Here is a 22369-nt window from a genome sequence, read left to right on the forward strand (position 1 = left end):
TGAAGTTGCCGAAGAACCTTAGCAGAATTTATCCTGAATTTCATATGAACCTGTTGAAACCGGAGCACACCTCTTCATTTCGTCTGCCTCAACTCTCACCTCTGGTCCCTATTCTTATTGAGGGTGAGCAACATTTTGAGGTTAAAGAAATCCTGGACTCCGGAAAACATAGAGGTCACATACAGTATTTGGTCTCCTGGAAACATTTCCCCCCTTCTCAGGCAGAATGGGTTGACAAATCTCATGTTAGGGCCCCCAGGCTTCTGCAGAAATTCTACACCAGTCATCCTGATAAACCTTGATTTTACATAATTGTGTTCTCTATATTATTGTTTTGTATTGTTTTTCCTTTTCATTTTTTCTGCAGGGATGATGTCTCTTCTGAAGGAGGGCCAAATGTCAGCCTCAGTTTTGCTTGCATTCGGCTGCCATGGAAATGGGGGGAGGGCATGGTATTTGGGATGGGAATAATTGCTACAGGAGGTTTAGTAAATAAGAGAGTTTTGTCTTCACCATCTTCTATGCATGCTGATGGCCGATGTTTGGACCTTGTCAAGGCCAACCGTCCTGCATACCAACCTGATGATGCTTCTTGGAGATGTAACACACATGACACCTAAGGGAGTTGCAGATTGGGCAATGGAATGGGGGTTGTTGGAGGGAGGGGGCTGGGCAAATGTTTGATATGTATGATTTTGCGCTTTTCTGCCTCAGACCTTGCTTTACTTCACTGCTATCTTTTCATAACCAGTAAAAGTACTTTTAAGTCCACAAACAATGGAGTTGAGAGGTTTCTTTCTTGGTTGCTGAAGGAGGCGTGCCTGACATTAAGCAAGGTCTCCCTTCACACTCACCCAAGAGCTAACACCTTCCGAGGGGAGTGCAATAAAACAACAAAACTTTCAAAGAAATGTCCAACCCTGGCAGTGACCAGGACGACGACATGGGGGCTGCCGGATCCTCGTGACCCTTGGAAATGGAGCAGATGGCAGAACTGAATTTGGAGGAAAGATCCGTCCACCCCAGGTGATCGTTGGGAGATATGAACCTGAGGCAATCCCAGCCAGAGTTACTACCAGCTGACGTCGGAGACAGACAGCTGCCTGGCAGGAAGCCGAAGAGGAGGATCTCATGATGTCCCACGCGATTAGGGATAAAAGCTTGGGAGAAATGCCGGGTTGAAAGAGAAGCTGACTTCCCTGATCAAGAAGAAAGACATACAGAGGACCTGTCTCACCCGGGGGGGGTCTGGGGGCACGCAGCAGAACTGATCATGATAGGGGAGCCCCAGCAGCAGCTGTACAAGCCCATCTGAGGGGGATAGGGCCCCCCGCAGACGCTGAATGGCAAAAGTTCCTCCTCTTGGCATGAAATTTGGAGGTGACCCCAAGGAGCTAGGATTTTTCCTGGTCCAGGTCTGGAATTTCATGCAGCAATTCGGAGAGGATCTCCCCACGGAGGAAGCCAAGGTGAGAGAGCCTAACACCAGGCCTCCAGTGAAGGAAAGGATGCCTGGTCTCCCTGCTCTCTTCCTGACAGGCATCATCCACCAGACCTCTATCATACCTGATCATTTGTCTTTCTGAACTAAGACCTTGTCTTGAGTAGATCTCATCTTCATTTATAATTGTTTTTTTTAGGACAGGATAGGACCAAATATTTCCATTTAATGGGGGAGACCCTCCATGCTTGTCTCCATGCCTCATTTACAACACCTTTTGCAACTGAGAAGTTATCAGGGCAGCTTTTAATATAAGAGACCAATCAGGAAGAGAGTTTGGAAAGAAGAGGAAATATCTGAAGAAGAGCCTCCTCTGTGGGCAGAAGAGCTCACTCTCGGATGACATTGGGCACAAAATTGGGTTGGGCAAATGCAGCCAGTGCTTCTGCGTACATCTTGTACCTTCCAGTCATCTGGAAAAGGGAGAAAAAGAAACCACTATTTTCAGCTGTTGCTGCAGAACACGTCCAAATTGGGGCTTGAAGCCTTGTTTTTTTTTAAGCAATTCCTGCTAGCACCCCATATCAAATATTCACATTAGTGGCGGAAAAAAGTCCAATTTTCCAGGATTAATTTACCAAATGTTTCATAAAATGAATTGCTCCCAGCCATTATATATCTGAACACGGCAACAGCCTGCTCGGATGCAATAAAACTACAGTAATACAGAGCAGTGAATAAGCCAGCGATGGCGAACCTTTTTTGGCTTGCGTGCCACAAGTGAGGGGAGCGCAGGGGGGTCGTGTGCGGGCATGCTGCACCCATAATGCAATGCGCAATCCCCCAGTGCGCATGCACGCACAACGCACGACCCCCCATTTTTACATGCGTTTTTCACCCTCCCCATGCTCCAGAGGCTTTATAGGAGCCTGGGGAGGGCGAAAAGACCCTCCCCCGCCCCCCCGGAGGTCCTCAGGAGGCTTCAAGGACTGTCCAGAGGCTTCCCTGAAGCCTTCGGAATGCTTAAAACCACCCTCCAAGCAAACCGGAAGTGACTTCCGGGTTGCTCGGAGGGTCGTTTTAAGCGCTCCGAAGGCGTCAGGGAAGCCTCCGGATGGTCCCTGAAGCCTTCGGAATGCTTAAAGCGACCCTCCGAGCAACCCGGAAGTCACTTCCGGTTTGCTCGTAGGGTGGTTTTAAGCGCTCCGAAGGCGTCAGGGAAGCCTCCGGACGGTCCCTGAAGCTTTCGGAACGCTTAAAGCGACCCTCCGAGCAACCCAGAAGTCACTTCCGGTTTGCTCGTAGGGTGGTTTTAAGCGCTCCGAAAGCGTCAGGGAAGCCTCCGGACGGTCCCTGAAGCCTTCGGAACGCTTAAAGCGACCCTCCGAGCAACCCGGAAGTCACTTCCGGTTTGCTCGGAGGGTGGTTTTAAGCGTTCCGAAGGCTTCAGGGAAGGCTCCGGACGGTCCCTGAAGCCTCCGGGAGGGCGGGGGAGGCTCTTTTCGCCCTCCCCCGGCTCCTATAAAGCCTCTGGAGCATGGGGAAGGCGAAAAATAGCTTTTAAAAAGGTGAACTCAGCTGACCAGCACGCCCATGCGCGCTGGCCAGCTAACAGGGAGCGCCTCGCGTGCCTTTACAAATGGCTCTGCGTGCCACTTGTGGCATGCGTGCCATAGGTTCGCCATCACTGGAATAAGCCATCCCCAGAAAATGACATGAAAAGTGCTGTTTTCCAGTGCGCTGCTTAGAGAATCCAAAGAAATTGGTTAATTTCGATCTGGTTGCCTAGAGACTGAATTGAATAAACTTGGCCACGCCTCTCTTTTTCACTCAACTCATCAGTTTTTTCAATTCAGTCTGCCTAAAGAGACGTATCCACATTTTCTCCTGTATCTTTAAGGAGGTTTTCCTTTGGATTCTTCTTAGCAGTCTCAGGTATTAAAGTTCTTTATTTAGGTTAATCTGTAATGTTGCTTGTTTGGCGGGTGCGCTGGTTAGCCCGGTCTGCCGGCAAGAACCGCCACTGAGGTTTTTCCCCTCCAGGGGAGGGCGTATGCGCTTGGACGCTTCTGCCTGATCGCTCAGGCTAGTCCGTTTTCGATTGCTGCCTGGTTCCAAGGGCCATGAGTTTGGTGCGCCGTTCTCAAGCCCCTCCGTCTGCGCTTGGAGGCTTGGTGCGCCATCCTCCCGTCGCTGCTGCCTTTACCGCTTTGGACTTGCAGAGCTGCCATTTTGGTCCGGATTTCAAATTGCACACGTGTGGGCTGGCCTGGAAATACGGATCGCTGATTAGCTGTATTTGATTGGCTGGCCATTGTTTCTCGGTGCCAATTAGGCTCCTAAGCAGAGTTGGCCATTTTAAAGTGCCGAGAGCCTCATTGCGAGTTGGCTTCCAAAGAGAACAGCAGCGTGGTTTCGATCTCGCGGACTAATCTCCGCAGGCGATCTCAATTTGGGTGGCTTTGGGGCTTCTTTCGTGGTTATTGCGTATCACCTATTGAATTTCCCCTGGAAGTTTGCCCTTGAGGGATTCCCCCCCCCCCGGCAGGGTGGGGAGGGCTACCACCAGGAGCACGGCCAGTAGACCTAAGGCCTTTTCTGTTTCAGTGGCTGTTGATAAGGACGCCTGTTCCAAGGTCTAGGTCTACCGCTAAGATTGGTGGCAAGGGCACACCAGTGGAACCCTCCCTGGGGCTAGATTCCATGGAACGCTTGTTTTCAGAACCAGTTCTGGAACAAGAGGTCATTCCATCTCCCAAACTCAGGGGCCCGGACTGGATCTGGAGGGTCTCCTCCAATTACCGTCCGTGGAGCCACCAGTCGCTGCATTTACCTCACCTGCCATATTTCCATCAGACGCATCTGAAGTACTGAAGGCAGAGGACCGCAAGGTTGAACAAACCTTCTGCAAATCGCACCAGGCGGCTGCCTGGGCAATTCGTGCATCTCCAGCCACATCCTTTTTCAATAGGACTTCCCTGGTATGGCTTAGACAATTATAGTCCAGACTAGCGCCAGAGGACATGCGCTTCCACCAAAATGTTAATAAGTTGGTGGCGGGCTTGGAATTTTCTGCTGATGCCATCTTGGCAGTGGCTAAATTTTGGGCTGCATTCGCCAGGGAGACTACCTAACCGGTAGACATCAAGGAGGCATAACTTCATGTGCCTATTCATCACTCACACAGGAAGTTTCTACGATTCACTATGCAGGGCGCCATTTCCAATACCGGGCCCTGCCATTTGGCCTCTTGTCGGCCCCAAGGACATTCACAAAGCTGCTGGCTGAGATGGCCCATCTCAGGTCACGATCCATCAGACTTCAAGCCTATCTCGACTATGTCTTGATACAGTCGTCATCTCCAAGGCAGGCCCACCAAGACCTTTGAACAACAATTCGGTCGCTGCAGCTTCACAGATTTATGGTAAATATGGACAAAAGCCAATTATTACCAGCCACATCACTGTTACATCTAGGGGCTGTAATAGACACTGTTCAATGCCAGGTGTCTCTGTCTCACGACCGTTACTCCAGCATCCAGACTGGAAAACCAGGTTCTGACCCAGAGATCAGTGCATCTTTCCGTTTACAGACTACTCGGGAAACTAATCTCTTGCATAGGGATCATTCCCTGGGCCAGGCTTCATGCACGGTAGCTCCAATGGTTCCTCCTACCCCACCAAAGGAGGCACAAGTGAGTTCCAGACATCACGGTGCGGCTGTCTTCCAAGGTGATCCTCTCTCTCTACTGGTGGACCTCCTCAGCCTTGCTGAAAGGTTGTCTCTTCAGAGAGCCGGATCGGGTCACAATTATGACCGATGCCAGCTTGTATGGTTGGGGAGCTCACACCCACTCCCGCATAGCCCAGGGACGTTGGAGTCCCCAGGACTTAACAAACATTAATTGGCTAGAACTTGGGGCTGTCCACCTGGCCCTTCGGGAGTTCAGAGACCTAGTGGTGGAGTGGCACGTGTTGATCCTCATGGACAACGTGGCCGCCAAAGCACACATCAACCGCCAGGGAGGCTCACACTCCAAGACTCTGATGTTGGATGCACAGGCACTCTGTGGGCAGAGTCTCACCTTCTTTCCATCAGGGCGAACCACATCTCCGGCTCCACGAACATGCAAGCGGATTGGCTGAATCAGATGACTGTGGACCAGGCGGAGTGGTGTCTCCATCCGGACCTCTTCCACCACCTGTGCTGCAGGTTCGGGCCCCCGATAGTAGACCTGTTTGCATCTCCAGCCAATGCACACCTACCTCGGTTCTTCAGCAGGTTCCAGACACCTGGGGCGGAGGGGGTCGATGCTCTCTGCTGCCCCTGGCCCCGGGGGCTGTTGTATGCGTTCCCACCTCTACCACTCATCCCAAGGGTGATTTGCAAGATTCTGTCGGAGCAGGCGGAGGTGTTGCTGGTCGCCCCCCCATAGGCCCCGCAGGTCCTGGTTCGCCGACCTAACCAGCCTGTCCATCACCGCTCCTCGGAGGATCCCAGACAACAAGATAATCCTCACCCAAGGGGCTCTTCTCCACCCGGACCCTCAGTGGCTCCAGTTGGCTGTTTGGCCATTGAGGGGGACATGCTGAGATGTGACAATTTCTCCGCACGTGTCATCTGTACCATCCAAGCGGCTAGACATCCATCCACTACGCGAGTGTACAACGCGACCTGGTTAGCTTTCTGCAGGTGGTGCTGTCCCCTGGGAATTGCCCCGAGATCGGCTTCCCTTCCTCAAGTCCTGGAATTCCTCCGGGATGGCCTGGATAGGGGACTGGCCCCTAACACCTTACAAAGACAGACTGCAGCTCTTTCCATGTTTCTTCACGGTGGCATGGGCCACTCCCTGGCACACCATCCCAGGATTCGTGCCTTTCTGAGGAGAGCTGCCAACCTCCGACCTCCGATGGTCCATCGTTATTCATCATGTGAGCCGCCCATCGTGTTAGAAGCCTTGACATCAGCTCCCTTTGAGCCCATCCGTTCCATCAGTCTTTGGTTACTGACCTTTCTTGTGACCATAACTTCGGCTCGGCGGGTCTCAGAGTTTGCAGCCCTGTCAGTGCGCAGCAACCTATGCATTTCCCACCCCAATAGAGTGATTCTCTGTCTGGACCCGTCCTTTCTCCCGAAGATCAACTCCTGGTTTCATAGGGCCCAGGAGTTGGTGTTACTTGACTTTTGTCCTCATCCAACACATCCTCGCAAGCGGAAATGGCACCACCTCGACATGCGTCGAGCTCTTCAATGTTCCATCAAGCGCACAGCATCCTTCCGACGGTCAGAGGCCCTTCTTGTTGCCTTCCTTCCCGGTTCTATGGGACAAAGAATCTCTTCCACCACTATTGGAAGATGGCTGAAGGCCTGTATCGCCAAGGCGTATGAGGCGCAGAGCTGTCCGTGCCCTGGAATGTCACAGCCCACTCGACACGCAGTGCGACTACGGCCTGGGCAACGCAAGCCTCTGTTGAGATGTGTAGGGCGGCGACGTGGTCATCTCCGTCGCCCTTCATTAAACATTACAAGTTGGATGTCTATGCTTCAGCTGAGGCGGACTTCGGACGTCGGGTACTGCAGGCGGTTCGCTCGGACTCTGACTCCCTGGGCCGGTCATCTACCTGCCCTTAGGTCAGTATGCTTAGGCATATCCCATTCCTTTGGATTCTCTAAGCAGCGCACTGGAGAAAGACTGTTGTACTTACCTGAAAGGTCGTTCTCGGTGCGTTACATGAGAATCCAACCCCACCCATACACGTTTTGGCCCAGGGTCGCAAGTGGCAAGTGAGTGTCACAGATAGCAGGACATTTAATGTGTTCTCATCTCTTGAAATGGCCATGCCTTCCATTGAAAAAACTGATGAGCCGAGTGAAAAGAGAGGCGTGGCCAAGTTTATTCAATTCAGTCTCTAGGCAACCAGAGCGAAATTAACCCATTCCTTTGGATTCTCACGCAGTGCACCGAGAACGACTGTTCAGGTAAGTACAACTGTCTTTCAGGGCAAGTTGTGTTACCCCCATTCTTCAGAGATCCTCAACAGGCGGCTGCAGATCAGGGTTAGAAGGCAACCATATTGATGGGGAGCAGACATGTTTTGGTAAATCACTGAATAGAATAGAATGGCAAAGTTGGAACGGACTTTGTAGGTTCTCTAGTCCAGGAGTCACCAACCTTTCGAATCTCAGGGACTACTAAATTCATAATTTTAAATCCCATGGACCACTAATATGATTTTTTTAAAAAGATAAATAGTATTTAGTGCAATATAAAAATGCAAATAATTTTTCTGCAAACAACCAAAATTTTCTTGTGGACCACTGGTTGTTGACCACTGATCTATTCCAACCCCTGCTCAAGCAAGAGATCTTATACCGGAGGCAACTTCTGTTCCACTAGTTGATTGTTCTCACTGTCAGAAACTTTCTCCTTATTTCTAGGTTGAATCTCTCGCTGTTCAGTTTCCATCCATTATTCCTTGTCTGGCCTTCAGGTGCCTTGGAAAATAGCTTGACCCCCTCCTCTCTCTAGCAGCCCCTCAAATACTGCTATCCTGTCTCCCCTGCTCCTTTTCTTCACTAGACTAGCCAGGCCCAGTTCCTGCAACCATTCACCGTATGCTTTGGCCTCCAGTCCCCTCATCATCCTGGTTGCTCTTCTGCACTTTTTCTAGAGTCTCAACATCTTTTTTATAGTGTGGTGACCAAAACTGCATGCAATACTCTAGGTGTGGTCTTACTAAGGTTTTATAGAGTGGTATTAGTACCTCACTTGATCTTGATTGTATCCCCATTAAGGCAATTTAGGATTGCATTGGCTTTTTTGGCTGCTGTCACACAGCGTTGGTTCATACTTAATTGGTTGTCCACTAAGACTCCAAACATGTTTTGCACCAGGTGAAGGTTCTGGATTTCTTCTGAAATAATGCAAGGCGGCTGCAGCTAAGCAACTCACTGCTGAAGGTGAAAGTGGCCAGAGTTGTTTTGGCCAGAGAAACTGCTTTAAAGCCATAATGACCAGTCCTAAAGGAGCCTCCGCCGTGTCTCTGGTCCTTCATTTTCTCCCTCGGGTCCCACACAGTAAAGGCCCTTCTGGGTTGGAGGTCCTGTTCATCTGGGTTCAGAGCGATCCCAGCCCTTTGAGAAGCAGCCACAACTACTGACTGTCTTCTTAAATAAGTGACACGGTGGGCGATTTTTGAAAATATCTCCATCTTCTTAGGTAATCACTTAAAGAAAAGTCAGATATGACTATGGGATCATCATGATGGAATTATTCACGTTTAAATTAGAGCACTTTTTTTTTCAAAAGAAAGGTTTTTAAACTTTTCAGAAGGAGGGTCTAAATAGCAAATATCCTTTAACGATCTGGTTCCCCTTGGTCACTTAGAATTCAATATTATTTTCCAATTGTCGATGATAATTTTTTGCAGGTCCTGCAAGATATTAACCTTCCCAGAACAAATGTGTTTCTCCAGAACACCCATATAAAAGATGATGTTCAGGAGAATGAAAGCCAGCAGAGACATACACCCTGAAGAGCTTAGAGATGGGGAAAGTCTTACCTTGAAATTCCATTCATCATTAACTTGTCTGCAAAGATTCAGATCCATCTCTGCCACCAATAGCCCATCTCGGGTTCGTGACAGTCCTGGGCTCCGACTTCCGTTTGGAGCGGCTACGTAACTTGAGCCATAAAAATAGCCCAAGTCACGATGGGCTTCATAAGTTAATACAGAACAACAGGATTTTATTAATAGTCAACAAAAAGGAGAGCCACCATCGCAGAGAGTGACAATTGCATGTGACCAAGGCGCTATTGTTCTCCTGCTGGAGATCATCTAAACTCCCTTGCCCATCAGGTTCCAAATTCAAGCACCCCAGAGAAAAGATGAAGAGAGCCTCCAGTTCTCTTTTTAAAGGGCTCCTTTTTAAAGGTTTTTTATTACCCTCCATGGGAATCTGCCTTCCTGCCTCTTCAAGCCCTTAATCCTGCCCTCTGGAGAGAGAGGGACAGCTTGACTCCTGCTGGTGTGGCCTCTTTCCAGCCGCCATCTTCTCTTCAGGAACCTTCCCTCAAAGCTCTTTTTGCCCATCTACCTAACCACCGAGTAGATTTATATGGGGCTTCAGCTCGAAAGAAGGGAGAGGGGGAGAAGGAGAGAGAGGGAGGGGGAGGGGGAGGGAGAAGGAGAGAAAGAAAGGGAAAGAGAGAGGGAAAGGGAAGGAAGGAAAGGAAGAGGGAGGCAAAAGAAAGCGGGAAAGAGAAAGAAAGGGGAGAGAGGGAAAGAGAGCCTCTACATCAAGTGAGCTTCTACAGTTGAGGATGGACTTCAACCTGCTCTTCCCACCCTGAGTCCTTCACCCCAACTTTACCCTGATGCTCCCAATCTGATCTCCTGTTCTCATCACATTCCTTGGTTGTCTCTTTCACAGAAGCCTTTCCAATTTGTCTGAATTCTTTTCAGATGCCCAACGTTCAACACTGGCCACAGTTACTTCAGGGCGAGCTGGGGGAAATTTTGTTCTACTTCTGGGACATGATCAAGTTGCGTACAATTGCAATCCTAGACTCTTTTCATGCTCACTTATCCCAAGCAATAATGTCTTTATTGCTCAGTGCAGTATTTCATGACCCCTTGTATTTCCATTGTTGTTTCCCAGCTACCATCAATATCACTTTCTTAGGAAGGAAAAGGGCAGCTGGTGGAGGCAATAGCCATGCTTGCATCCTCCTCTGGGGGAGACCAGTGGGCAAGACCTCCTGCAGTTGCCAGCCAGCACATCCCCACCCCACCCCACCCCCCGCAAGGAAAAAGCCATACACACCTGCTTCCCCATCTCCGGATGTAAAGGGGTGCGGGAAAAATTCCTGTGAGAAGCCAAGAGGTACAAACTGAGACCCCTCTTGCTCTAAAGGAGGGGTGGGGCACGATGGACCTTCTATGACTTGTGGACTTCAACTCCCAGAATTCCCGAGAGAGCTCAGGAATCCTAGGAGTTGAAGTCCAAAAGTTACAAAGGGGCCACAGTTCCCCACCTGTGCCCTACAGAAAAAAGAGGCCCCATTAGCCAGCAATCCTTGTCCATCCAATGGCTTCTGTCTGCTTTGGAAGCATTTATTGCATCTTCTCCAACACTATTGGTTTTGAAAAGGGAACATGGAAAGCAGAGGTGCCTGTATCTGTTCTCCCCCCTCCCCCACACACACACACTAGGACCGGACCCTTGGGGACACCTGGAGCTTCCAGGTGGAGGACCTCCCGCCATGCCCCCGGACAACAATCAGAATAGTGATTGGCATTCAGCATGTCAAAATGGTGGGGAAGGAGGGAAAGGGCAAAAGTCCTTAGCAGGAGTGGGTGGGAAGGATGCAGCTGAGGAGACAGAGTGTGAATGTTTCCCTCACAAACACACACATCCCTTATGGACTTCAGCATATGGAATTCTGCTGTTCCTTCAATCAATGAGGTTTCGTGTTAACTGTTCCATATTTAGTGTGGTTCTGTTTAGCAGAGACTTTTATAGTTAACAAAGCACTTAAGATTGGCTGAACACCCCCCCTCCCCCCTCAACATGGGGATAATGTTCAATTTCTCTAAAGCCACAGTTTCTAAACTCAAATCTTTGGCCAAAGAGAGCTGAAATGCCTTACCGTCCCTACGCGGTTGATGGCACAGGTGAAGCAGTGGTTGGCAATGGCGGCATTTCTTGCCTCGATGGGCCACATGGATTCACTGTAAAGGCCACCAAGAAAATTATATTCTGCAGACACATTTTCTCTCCCACCCAGGCAGCTTGTTTGGTCAGCAAATGGACCCAGGCCCCCCTGACAGACATAGAAGAGAATGACCATGAATAACCAGGAGCAAAAAAGGGAACCTGCTCCATAGAAACCAGGAGCTACAGAAAAGGGCCAGACTCGGTGAAGGGGCCCCTCTGAGAGGGCCACAACGTCTTCCCGCTGGGCAACAGGGCACTCAGCATAGCAGAGCCCTATGAGAAGAGGGCCCTTGTGGCATTCCTCATGTGCCTCAGGGCAAACTCAAAGCCAGCAAAACTCTTTCTGATGGAACCCCAGGGCCACCTTATGCACCAGCTGAACATTTCTCCAAGAAAGACTTTCCAAGAAAGTCCAATTCACAAAGTGTCACCGTTGAGATGACAGAGCAGCTAAGAGCCAGTGCCAGGAGGGGTGACCTGAGGACCACCTGAACCACATGCTGAATTTCTGGAGTCAGCATTATCCACCCAACCAACACAGGGGCCTCCTGGATTCTACTGATCACCCAGGGCCTCTGATGTGTTTGGGCTGAAACGGGGTCTGCTTCTTTCGTTGCATCCTTCGTTGCATCCAAACCATGATTTAGGCTTTTTCTTCCCCTCCCAGCAGTTGAAGAAGAGATAGGAAGAAATTATAGGGGAAACCGAACTTCCAAACTCCGGGCAGGAGTGGGTTGTGTGTGTGTGTGTGTGAGGCTCCTCTGGGTCTTCTTGAAAGAAACATGAAGGTCTAAGAAATCTGCCATCTAAAACAGCATCCAGTACATAAAGCTAATAAAATGTGATCGGGAGGAACCTGCCTGCAACTACCGTGTTTCCCTGAAAATAAGACAGGGTCTTATTTTCTTTTTACACACAAAATATGGCTTGGGCCTTATTATGAGGGGAGGGTTTATTGTTTTGAGGTTGCCGGGCGGCTGCTTTCTTGCGAGGGGGCTCCTAAAGAGCCAGGCACAGCCTCAGGGGCGAACGGCTGTGTTGCGCTGTCACAGCAGCACAACACAACAGCCATGAAGTGACAACGCTCACGAACAGCCACCCGGCAAACCCCCTTTCCAGCTGGACACAGCGCCATTCACTGAGCTAAGGGTATCGTCAAGCCGCGTGAGCGCCTGTTCACCACTGCCCAGCTCCCGCAGCTTGGCGCCTTCGAAATGCCAGTGAATGGCGCTCTGCACGGCTGGAGAGGGGGGTTGCGTGAGCGGCTGTTCCGCTCCCTCTCACGTGCCTCCCAGCCCCACGATGCCCTGGCCCAGCTCTCTTCGCAGAGCCAGAGCACCTCCGCTGCCGCCGCCACTCCAGCATAGCTTTATCGGCAGCTTCCAAACCGAGTCCCTCCGCTCTGAGTGTACGCTCTATGGTTGTGGGCTGGCTGTCGGCAGAGCGTACAACCATAGAGCGTACAACTATAGAGCGTGCACCCAGAGCGGCCACTGCCAGAAGACTCAGTTTGGAATCTGCTGAAGCAACGCGATCACCTTTGCCACCCCCACCCCCCCCCGGTTTCCGTGGCTTGGCACCTTTGGGATACCTCTAGGTTGGTGAGCGGCGCTCTGCCTGGTCGGTGGTGGGGGGCTGTCCAGGGGGCTTATTTGCGAGGGAGGGCTTATATTTTTGCCCACCAGAAAAATGTGGCATGGCCTTATTATCAGGACATGTCGTATTTTCGGGGAAACATGGTAGTTATCTGTGGAGTTATGGGTAAACTCGTGCACACAGGTTACCTGCTTATGCAATATTCCTTTACCTTTCCTGCATAATCTGAGAGAAGCGGCTGAGATTCTTCTGGCTTTTCTGATGCAGAGAAGGGGGTTGGGGAAGGCCCTGGCCTCCTTTTGGCTCTCCTGTCTGAAGGGGGCAGACCCACACATGCCGCCCTCTTGGTAAGCCAAGGAAAAGGCCAGAAGTGCTGCACAAAGCAGGAGCTGAGCTTCTGGAGACAAGGTTTTCCTCCAAGACCAAGAGACTCTCTGAATGCAAAATCCTGCTGTTCAGGGGATCTAACCGGCTCTTTTATTTTTCTCCAACAAGAAACAATGGTAACTCTACCTGAGTTTGCCAATTGTGGCCGAAGGGTTAAAGATGATCTCTGCTCCATTCAAACTGTACATGAGCCAGTTGAGGGGATGATGGCGACCAAAGCAAATATTCACTGCAATCTTCCCAAACGGGGTCTCAAACACCGGGTGTCCTCGGTCCCCTTCCAGATAATATCTCGACTGTAAAAGAGACGATGCGACACCTCAGGAATAAGTGACCCAGCGCCTCTCCTGCTCCCACCCTCCGCACGAACCGCATGAAGCCACCACGCCTGAATGGCCAAAGTCCAGCTTCCTCTCTCAGATTTCAAAAAGGAGAAGCCTCTGCAGGTAGGCCACTCACCTCCAAGCAGCCCTTACTGGCAAGAGCTTTGTCCTTGCATTTCAATGAAATCTAGGTAGCTGCAACTGATAGGCCTTATTTCTGGCCCTAGGAAATAGTCCCTCTGGGAGTCCTTTTGTGTAACTGGACCCTGGCATCTCTCCTGCAGACAGTGCTCGAGGCCTGGGTCATCTGGGCTGCCCCTCTGAATGTCTTCTCAGCTGTGGTGCCCAGAATCGTCCACGATGCTTCAGGAATGGCCTCCCCAGGGCTGAGCGAGGGCTGGGTAAAACCTTCCCCTTCTTTAAGGCAGTGCTTTTTCCACCGTGTGGCTCTGCTGTTGGGGCTTCCAGCAGTCCTCCCACCCCCAACATCGTGTTTCCAAGCATGAATCCATCACCGTGTGCACCCTATGTTTTTACCTCCCTAAACAGAATGCCTGGCGTTTCTCTCTGTGTCCCACTGATCCCAGGCATCTACATTATCCAGGTGAGATCGCAATCTCCCTCCGTCTCCCTCAGGGTGTCGGCCAGACCTCCCAGCTTTGTGAATTGAGTCTGCCAACGGATGTCTGGATGGTTGAGATCTCCCATCGCAGACACTTCATGGCGTTTTGAAGCTTCAGTGATTGCTTTAATAAATATTCTGACTGCTTGGTGGTCTGTCCCAGCCAAGTCCCAGCAAGAGATCTTTCCTATGAGATTGTCCTCTTATCTTAACCCAGATGCCTTCCACGCTCGTATGACCACCAGGGTGGCCTAGCCAGGACCTCAACACCTCCCACCCCCCTTTTGTGCTGCATCGTTCAAGGTGTCCACATCAAGTCCAACGATTTTCTGGTGGGAGGTCTTTGTGCCTCGAGATATACAGCTCATGTTGTTACCTGTATTTCAAACTGTGGTGCAGAAACAGTGAAGATAATAGATTTGATTCTGTCACTTCAGTCTCCCCTTTGCTTTATTTCCTTAGTTTCTTTATTAAACTTGTAGCCTCCAAAACATTTTATCAGCTCACTGTGTTTCATCCATTACATACAAGTTTATTATTTGCAAATGATTCTCTAGAATCTCTCTAGATACACTCCGTTCCTTGAAGTTCCCTTCCTTGAAAAAAACGTTAATCAGCAGGAAAATAATTTAGGACTCATTTTAGCCCCTCCCCTCTCATCCATTTAACCCTTTGTTGCTACTACATAGCTCTAAGCTGGTGATAAAAGCTCTGAAAATATTCAGAATAGCTAAAGAAAACTGCCCATTTCTTCCAAGAGGAATTTCAGTGGTTTTGCTGGATTTTGCACAAATATATTCCTACCCAGTCTATGTCCATCCCATCTACAGGACAGCCCACCAGGACTGAGCTGTTCACAGGGGTGACCTCCACGCGTGTCCTCTTCTCGTAGACCCCTCCCCAGCCCCGTTTCTCCCTTCCACATGAAACCCAGATAGCTGACCAGCACCAAACTTAGTTTTCAAAATTCATGGCTTGACCCAAGGCCTTTGAGAAGACATTCTGAGCGCTCCCACATTCCCAGGAAGTCCCTGCGGTTAAGGGGGAGTGACCAGTGATGCTTGGCAGTGTGTCTGGAGGGGAGGGGGGGGGAACTGGATGTTTGGCTATGCCAAATGTCTGCTTGAACCCAGAGCCGCTTGGTGGGTTGCCCCCCCCCCCCCATAGCTGATCTGCAGGCGATTGGAGGTTTTGTCCTTTGCCCTGGATTATTCCATTGTCACAGTCTGAGCACAAATGAAAATAAATCTGCAGTAGAAAGTGAACTTTCTGCACAGCTAGTAAAAAAACTACATGGGAAATATTCCAGGGAAGGGGCTATTCTAACTGAGTCCCCGGTTGCCTGGGTGGGGGAGGGGGGAGGGGGTATACACATCTCCTCACTAGAAATCCGCTGGCCTTTTGTTTCTTCCTTGTTTGTTCACTTGGTTAGGAGAGGAATCTGTTCCAAAGAACCTTTGGCCCAGAGGAGATAGGGGCCTTTCACTGCCCTGCTGGCACATGGGCATCTTCCTGACCTCGCTGGACCTTGATGAGGTAATTGCAGGCCCCAGCACCTGTTGCAGAGCTCCAGGGCTCCTCCGTCTCTCAGGAGCCCCTCCTGATGCCGTCCCACAATGCGGCTCCTCTGACCTGAATCTCAAGTCCTCTAAACAGCCGAGTTCACCCTTGAATCCCTGCAGTTTTGCCATCCAAATGGGATCCAGTGTGAAATGTTGTCTTGGGGCCCTTTCAAAATCAAACACTGGCCACCCTCTACCCTTCACCAAGTGCCCAGGTCTGGAGAGGCTCCGCTGCCCTGCCAGAGGCCCCGGCCTCACCCCCAGTGGATGATTGCAGCTTCTGCTTGCTGGATACCAATTTTTTTCTTCTGCTTAGCTGCTTAGCAGAATCATCCAACTTTGCCTGCTCCAAGATCTCTGCCTTCCCACGGGCTACTTTCCCATGGAAATCTATATAAAATACATTTATATCCTGATGTGCACTCTAAACTACCTTACCCAAAGTCCCAATGTTTGAATTCTGGGGAGGACTCCCTCTCAGTGCATGGGAAGGATCAGCCGCCATTCCCAGTCCCGGGGATGCTTTCCTGCCACACCGCAACCCCAAAGCGCCAGCCCTGCAGAGGCAGCCTGGGTCCCCAGCTCCCCACCCCCTCGGCCATCCCACAGCTCACCTCGTTGAAGTCGCCCACCCGGGGGATGTGATTCTTCCTGCTCTTCCCCAGCACAGAGCCAGAGCTGGAAATGACCACGGCTGAATTCCAGAGGGTTCCTCCGTGGGCAGCGTCCCTCTCCAGGATGGGAGAGACCACAACCAGATTGTGCTTCTTAGCCAGCTGCAAAGAAAGTGATGCCACGTTGCATGCTGCACCTTTTGAGGTTTTGTTCATTGAGGAAGGGGGCTGTATCAGAAAGGGGCCCGGTGGAGCAGAGCTGCCCTTTCGCAGAGCCCTTCTGAGACCAGCCAGGAGCACCGGGCTCATTTTCTAGAAGCAGAGCAATTATCCTGTCTGTGCAACTGAAGAGTGAATGAATTATATTATTGTCCTTTCTGGAAAGAGCGTTTTGTATTATATTTCCTTGATCCAATTACATTCTCTCTTCCTTCCCCCCCCGGCTCCTCTTGGGATGCCATATGTCTGAAAGTTAGTACAACATCCCCCAGGATGCCATCCATCTCACCCCGAGAGCCGCTTTGCCCCTTTGGAGTCAGCAAATCACTTCATAAAACAAGAAGGGAGGGTGAACTTTCAGGGAAGGTCACTTGGATGCAGTACCCTCTTCTCCTCAAGATCATAATCTTAAGAATCTAAAGATAAGAAACTTATCCACCCATTTCTGATTGAAACAATAGCTGGAGCCAAATAGGACCGTCCAGGCTATTCGTTTCTCACAGTTGGTCCCTTCCCAACGCATTCTCCTAATAAATGAATGTCCCATTGAGTTAAATGGCTCTGACTCCAAAATCACAAGCATGATCAGTCATAACCTCCTGGCTGGCTCCTGCAGTAAAAGACATTCACAGTCCTCCCAAATTGCAGAGGGATGAGAACATATAGAGAAAATGCAGGATATGAATGGAAAACAATATTATGCAGAACCAAACTGTGCCGCAGACAATGTTAAAAGCACAGTATTTGCAGGGAGCGGGGAGCAAAAAGGACTTCTCTACCATCTGGCAGAATCTTGTGGTGGGTCCATCTTCTGCTGATTCTGCAAATTCAGTCCATGGCAGTTTCTCCTGTGTGCAGAAAGCAAAGGGCATGGCTGGGGAAAGAACATAAAAAGAAATGAGCGGCAGCTTTGCTCTGGTTAAACAAAACAGCTTTTAAACTGGTCAGGAAGCCTGTAAATATTGACTCTCTGCCTCTAATGCAATCACCCCTGCAAAGGTGGAAATCTAAACCAGGGGAGGGGCATTAACTTTGCGGGTTTATATTCCTTAAAATCAGTGACGTGTGGTGAGGTTTATGGCTGGTGAGGCTGGTGACGTCATCAGGAAGGCGGGGAATGGGACCACGTGTGATGGAGGCTCAGGCTGCCTCAGCCTCCAGCACACGTGATCCCATTCCCCACCTTCCTGAGCGTGCTCCGCCGGCTCGCGCTCTGCAGTCCTCGAAAGCGACTGGGGAACGACGGGAACCTTCCTGCCTCTGCTGGACTTTGCACGCGAAATCCAGCAGAGGCAGGAAGGTTCTCGTCGTTCCCCAGTCGCTTTCATGGCTTTGTCATCTGGGAGCGCTGACAACATTTCTGCCTCCACAGCTCCTAGGCGCGGCCGGACGGATGTAGCCACAGCGACGCCAAGGCGGTCCGGGCGGACGAAAGAGCGAGCGAGGCAGCCTGATCCTCGGTCGCTCGCCCGCCGGACTGCCTTGGCGCCATTCTGGCTACCTCCGTCCGGCCGCGCCCGGGAGCTGCGGAGGCAGAAATGTTGTCAGCGCTCCCGGATGACGAAGCCACAAAAGCGACTGGGGAACGACCCACTCGCTTTCGTGGCTTCATCATCTGGGAGCGCCGACAACATTTCTGCCTCCGCAGCTCCCAGGCGCGGCCGGATGGATGTATATAACATTATAATATTATATATATATATATATATATATATATATATATATATATATATATATATATATATATATATATATATATATATATATATATATATATATATATATATACATACATACATACATACATACATACATACATACATACATACATATATATATATATATATATATATATATTATATACTATTATTTCATGAAAAGAGGTGAGGCTCTGCCTCCCCTGACCGCACGTCCCTGCTTAAAATCAAGTCAAGTATTTGCAAAATAGTTTTCTGCTTTATTTTAAAATTCAAATTCCTAACAGAAAATATTACAACAAATTTCAGAGGAATACTGGTTTGGGCCTTAGATCAGCTCATCGTCCCCCTCAAATCCAGGCCTGTGCCAAACACTCTGCTGAAGCCAATCAGGATCTATCTATCTATCATCTATCTATCTATCTATCTATCTATCTATCTATCTATCTATCTATCTATCTATCATCTATCTATCTATCTATCTATCTATCTATCTATCTATCTATCTATCCTCTCTCTCTTTCTCCCCCTCATTATCATCTATCTCTATCAATCGATTCATTCATTCAACTTATATGCCACCCATTTTTGCCTAGATGACACTACGCAGTTTACAAACAGAGTGAAAACAGCAACGTAAAACAACAAAGTACTTTTCCCATCTTTGGTTGCTTGAGTCTTTTGAAGAGAAATTGCTGAGGACATCTGTCATTCTCTATGTGTGATGCTGCCACTTGGACACAGGGCTGAGTGACAAGCATCTTCCCATGTGCAAACCCTGCCAAAACCCAGCTTTGCCTTCTGGCCGCCTCCTCTCCACTCACTGCTCCATAGCCCTTCTCTTCTTCTTCCAAGGAGGTTTATGCCATAATAAACATATTTCCCTTCCCAGGGTTATTTTGCAGCACAATCCAACCTACCCAACAAGGTTATTTCATGCCCCTCCCCATGGACTGCTCAGGGCAGTTCTTCTGCTCCAGATCTCTCAATAAGACCAACGTTTGTCTGGTTACTGAATTACTCTACAAAATCCAAGCTTTCAGTGGGCAGAGGGTGAGCCCGGAGGCCACCTGGTACTTACTCCAAGCCTCCTGGAAACAGATCACATTTACTCCACATATTTCAGCCACTTCCACAATCTCTTGTATGCGTCTGTGCAGTGCAGTTACCTAGGCAGAAGCAGCATCCCAGGTTAAAGCAATACAGAGTGTTAATAAATTACTATTACTCTCCTTTCCCCCTCTGGTTCAAAAACACAAGAAAATGCCAAGTGAGGAAAAGGGCGGATGCCAAGGATCGTGAAGGAGGCTTCTTAGTGAGCTCCACACTTAAAAACCTCTTCAAAGATGTAAAAGAGCACCTTCCCCCCCCCCTTGAGAGAATAAGAGCCAGCAGTTATATGGAGAATAAGACCAACAATGATTTAAACCTAGTAACAGGAGCAGCATCCCCGCATGCCAAAGGGGCCATTAGAGGTCCAGCCGCTGCCAGGGACATCTTGGAATCATGAGCAGCTTTTGCTTCTTCATCCCAAGAAGGGCTTCCTTCGCCACTGGCTTGACAAGGGGTGCCCCGCATTTTGCTCACTTCAAGCCAGAGCCAGGATGGCATCCCAGTGACCGTAGGACCCGCTCACCTCAAAGCCACATGCCAGAGCTCAAGTCTCGAGCAACGAGAAGGTTATGAAAAGAGGACAGAAGAGCCTCCGCTGTTATGCACGTCATCAAAATGACTTCTGGGTAATTTATCGTAATGAAGGCAATTGCATGATTTACAACAGTGATGGGCGGCCAACGTTGCTTGTGGCCTTTTGAAGGAGGAGGCATCTTTTGTGGGTGATATCTGAGGATCTGTATCTGTAGCCTCAGTGCCCTAGAGCCCACCCCAAAACTCAGGCTGCCCCTCCATCTCACCACCCTTTCTCTGAACTTGCAAGTGGAGAAGCAGGCAGCAACTGCCCCACATGCGGAGGGTGCCACAAGCAGGAGAACTTTCACCCTCCTGACCACTAGGCATCACTGTCCCCACCAAGCCCTCTGTGGTTTCCAACTGTCCAGATGTGCTGCTTCCACATCTTCCTTCCAGGTTCCAAGGGCCACTGCAGATGAAGGGTTAATACGGAGGTTGTGTTGATCTCCTTGAGAAGCCCCACAGCTCCTACCTGCTCAGCGACTGGCGCATCTGTGGCCAGAGGAATCTTGTTCTGGATCAGCCCCACTCGGACCAGGCGTGGCTGCCGCAGCTGCTCTGATGCAGCTTCGAACTTGTGGCCCTGCAGCTCAAAGTCCCTCTCTGCAGCAGCGGAGAGAGCCTCCTTGGGCAGTTCCAGGGGCCTGCAATAGGTTGGAAGAAAAGGAGGAGAGCCTCTCTTGCATCTTCAGACTCTTCAGTTCCAAATGAAGTGTGGAAAATGTATAATTGGACCGAAGAATAAAATACAATCATAGAATGCCAGTAAGCAAACACAGGATCTAAAATGTCACCTAGGCTAGTTTTTCAATGTATCCTTAACGATGCATAAAGTTGGGACAGATGATAAATCACATACTAAAGGCACTTCTAAAAGTCTCCCTTAAGCTTTGTTTGAGCCCTTTTTATTCACTTGAAAAGCACCACTGACTTCTGAGGGGGGCACCAGGGTGGGCACAGCCAGAACCAACTATTTCCTTCCTCTTCTGTGTAAGATCCATTAAGAGTACTTAATGGATCTTACACACAAAGTGAAGATGGCTACTCATGTCTGAGGCTTTCCTTCTTTCTTCCCAATCCCTGCAATCCCTGGACAAACACTGGGGGGGGGGAGCATATAATCCTCCTCCCAGCGCCTTGAACCAGCTGTGCGGGAATGGGGGGGGGGCAAAGGAAGGCGGGGGGAGGAGCTGGGAACTCCAGAGACCCCCTTCCATCCCGTGGGGAGGAGGGTCGACAGCACCAGAAGCCCCACCCCGGGAAGGAAGGAAGGAAGGAAGGAAGGAAGGGGAGCCTTTCCCGGGGCTGCTGGAGTGGAGGGGGACCCCCGTCAAGGGCTACTGCAGCCGAGACCCCCGTGGCTCGGGTGAGCCGGCATGGAAGGCCAGTCCAGGCTGCGGTCCTCCCCCGTTGGGGGCCCTTCACACCCAGGTTGGGGCCCCCCAGAGCTGGAGTTGCCAGGGCCGGGGCGCCCGGGAGCCTCCCCTCTTCTGCTGCCCCCAGAGGCGGCCGCTCCGCTCCTTTCGCCCCGGCCCTTCTCCGCAGCGAGCCGCGCTCGGGCCAGCCGCGCTCCGGGTCGGGCTCGGGAAGCAGCGGACGGAGCGAGCGGCGAGGCTGCCGCCACGGTCCCCCAACCCCAAGCCCCGGGACCCGCGCCAGGCAGGGGCGCCCCGAGCCCGGCCGCCTCCGCCGCCTCTCCCGGGGAGAAACGCTGGTAGGGCCAAGCGGTCTCTGGGCGGAGGGCAGCGGCCCGGCTCCCCCGGCCCACCTGAGGGGCTCCCCGAAGAGGAGCCGCTTCGCCTCGGCCAGCTGGGCGGCGGGCAGGTGCAGCTCCAGGCAGCGCTCCAGCGAGTCCAGCCGCGCAGCCATCGCCGCCGCTCTGCTCCTCTCTGCCTGGGCGGCGCGGCGGCTGTGCGCGGGAGGCGGCCGCCAGTTAACCATTAAGCGAGCCTGTGGCCGCTTCCCCCCGGGAGGCGTCCGGAAAGGGCCTCGGCCGGGCCAGCCGCCCGCTCCCCGCCCATGGGGCCACGGGACACGCGTGGGCAGCCCCCTCCCTCCTCGCCCCCAGGCTCTCAAGGCGGGGAGACCGGGCCAAGCTCTGCGTCCAGCCTGGGGCTCGCCCTGCCCGCCCTGCAAGACTGGCCCATTTCCCACACCCTAAGCCAAGCCGCGGGAGTCCCTGGGCCCGAAGTCCCTGGCTCCTGCTTCTCCCTGCCCCGCCTCGGATTCCGGGGGGGGGGTCCCTGCAGGGCACCCTCGGCCGGCTGGAAATAGGCCGCTGATTTTGTCCCCCTCCCCATTTTTGTATTGGGCAGCAGGCTTGAATTCGCATCCCTGGTGGGGCCACCCAGAAGGATGAGCCGAGTGGCAGGAGCTTTACTCCCAGGCCAATGCAAACTGTTGTGGTGCACATCTGGTGACTAAGCAGCTGCTTCCCCCCCCCCCTTTGGTAAACTTGGCCAAGCGACTCTGTGGATCCAACCCAGCCCCTCGGCACCA

General features: G+C 51.2%; 1 protein-coding gene across 1 annotated transcript; it reads right to left on the reverse strand.

Moving 5' to 3' along the window:
• Positions 1-1729: 1729 nt before the first annotated feature.
• Positions 1730-21842, reverse strand: UPB1 (beta-ureidopropionase 1). Its single transcript, XM_081966770.1, has 10 exons — positions 21639-21842; positions 20343-20514; positions 19263-19350; positions 17264-17358; positions 16266-16427; positions 13271-13440; positions 11094-11175; positions 10268-10310; positions 9004-9158; positions 1730-1914 (listed from the first exon to the last, which is right to left on the reverse strand). Exons 1-10 carry the CDS (start codon positions 21809-21811, stop codon positions 1831-1833), a joined length of 1224 nt encoding a protein of 407 aa, XP_081822896.1. The 5' UTR covers positions 21812-21842; the 3' UTR covers positions 1730-1830.
• Between the last annotated feature and the right edge of the window lie 527 nt (positions 21843-22369).

This window comes from Natrix helvetica (assembly GCF_964273705.1).
Source record: "Natrix helvetica genome assembly, chromosome: 14".
NCBI classification, from domain to species: Eukaryota; Metazoa; Chordata; class Lepidosauria; order Squamata; family Natricidae; genus Natrix; species Natrix helvetica.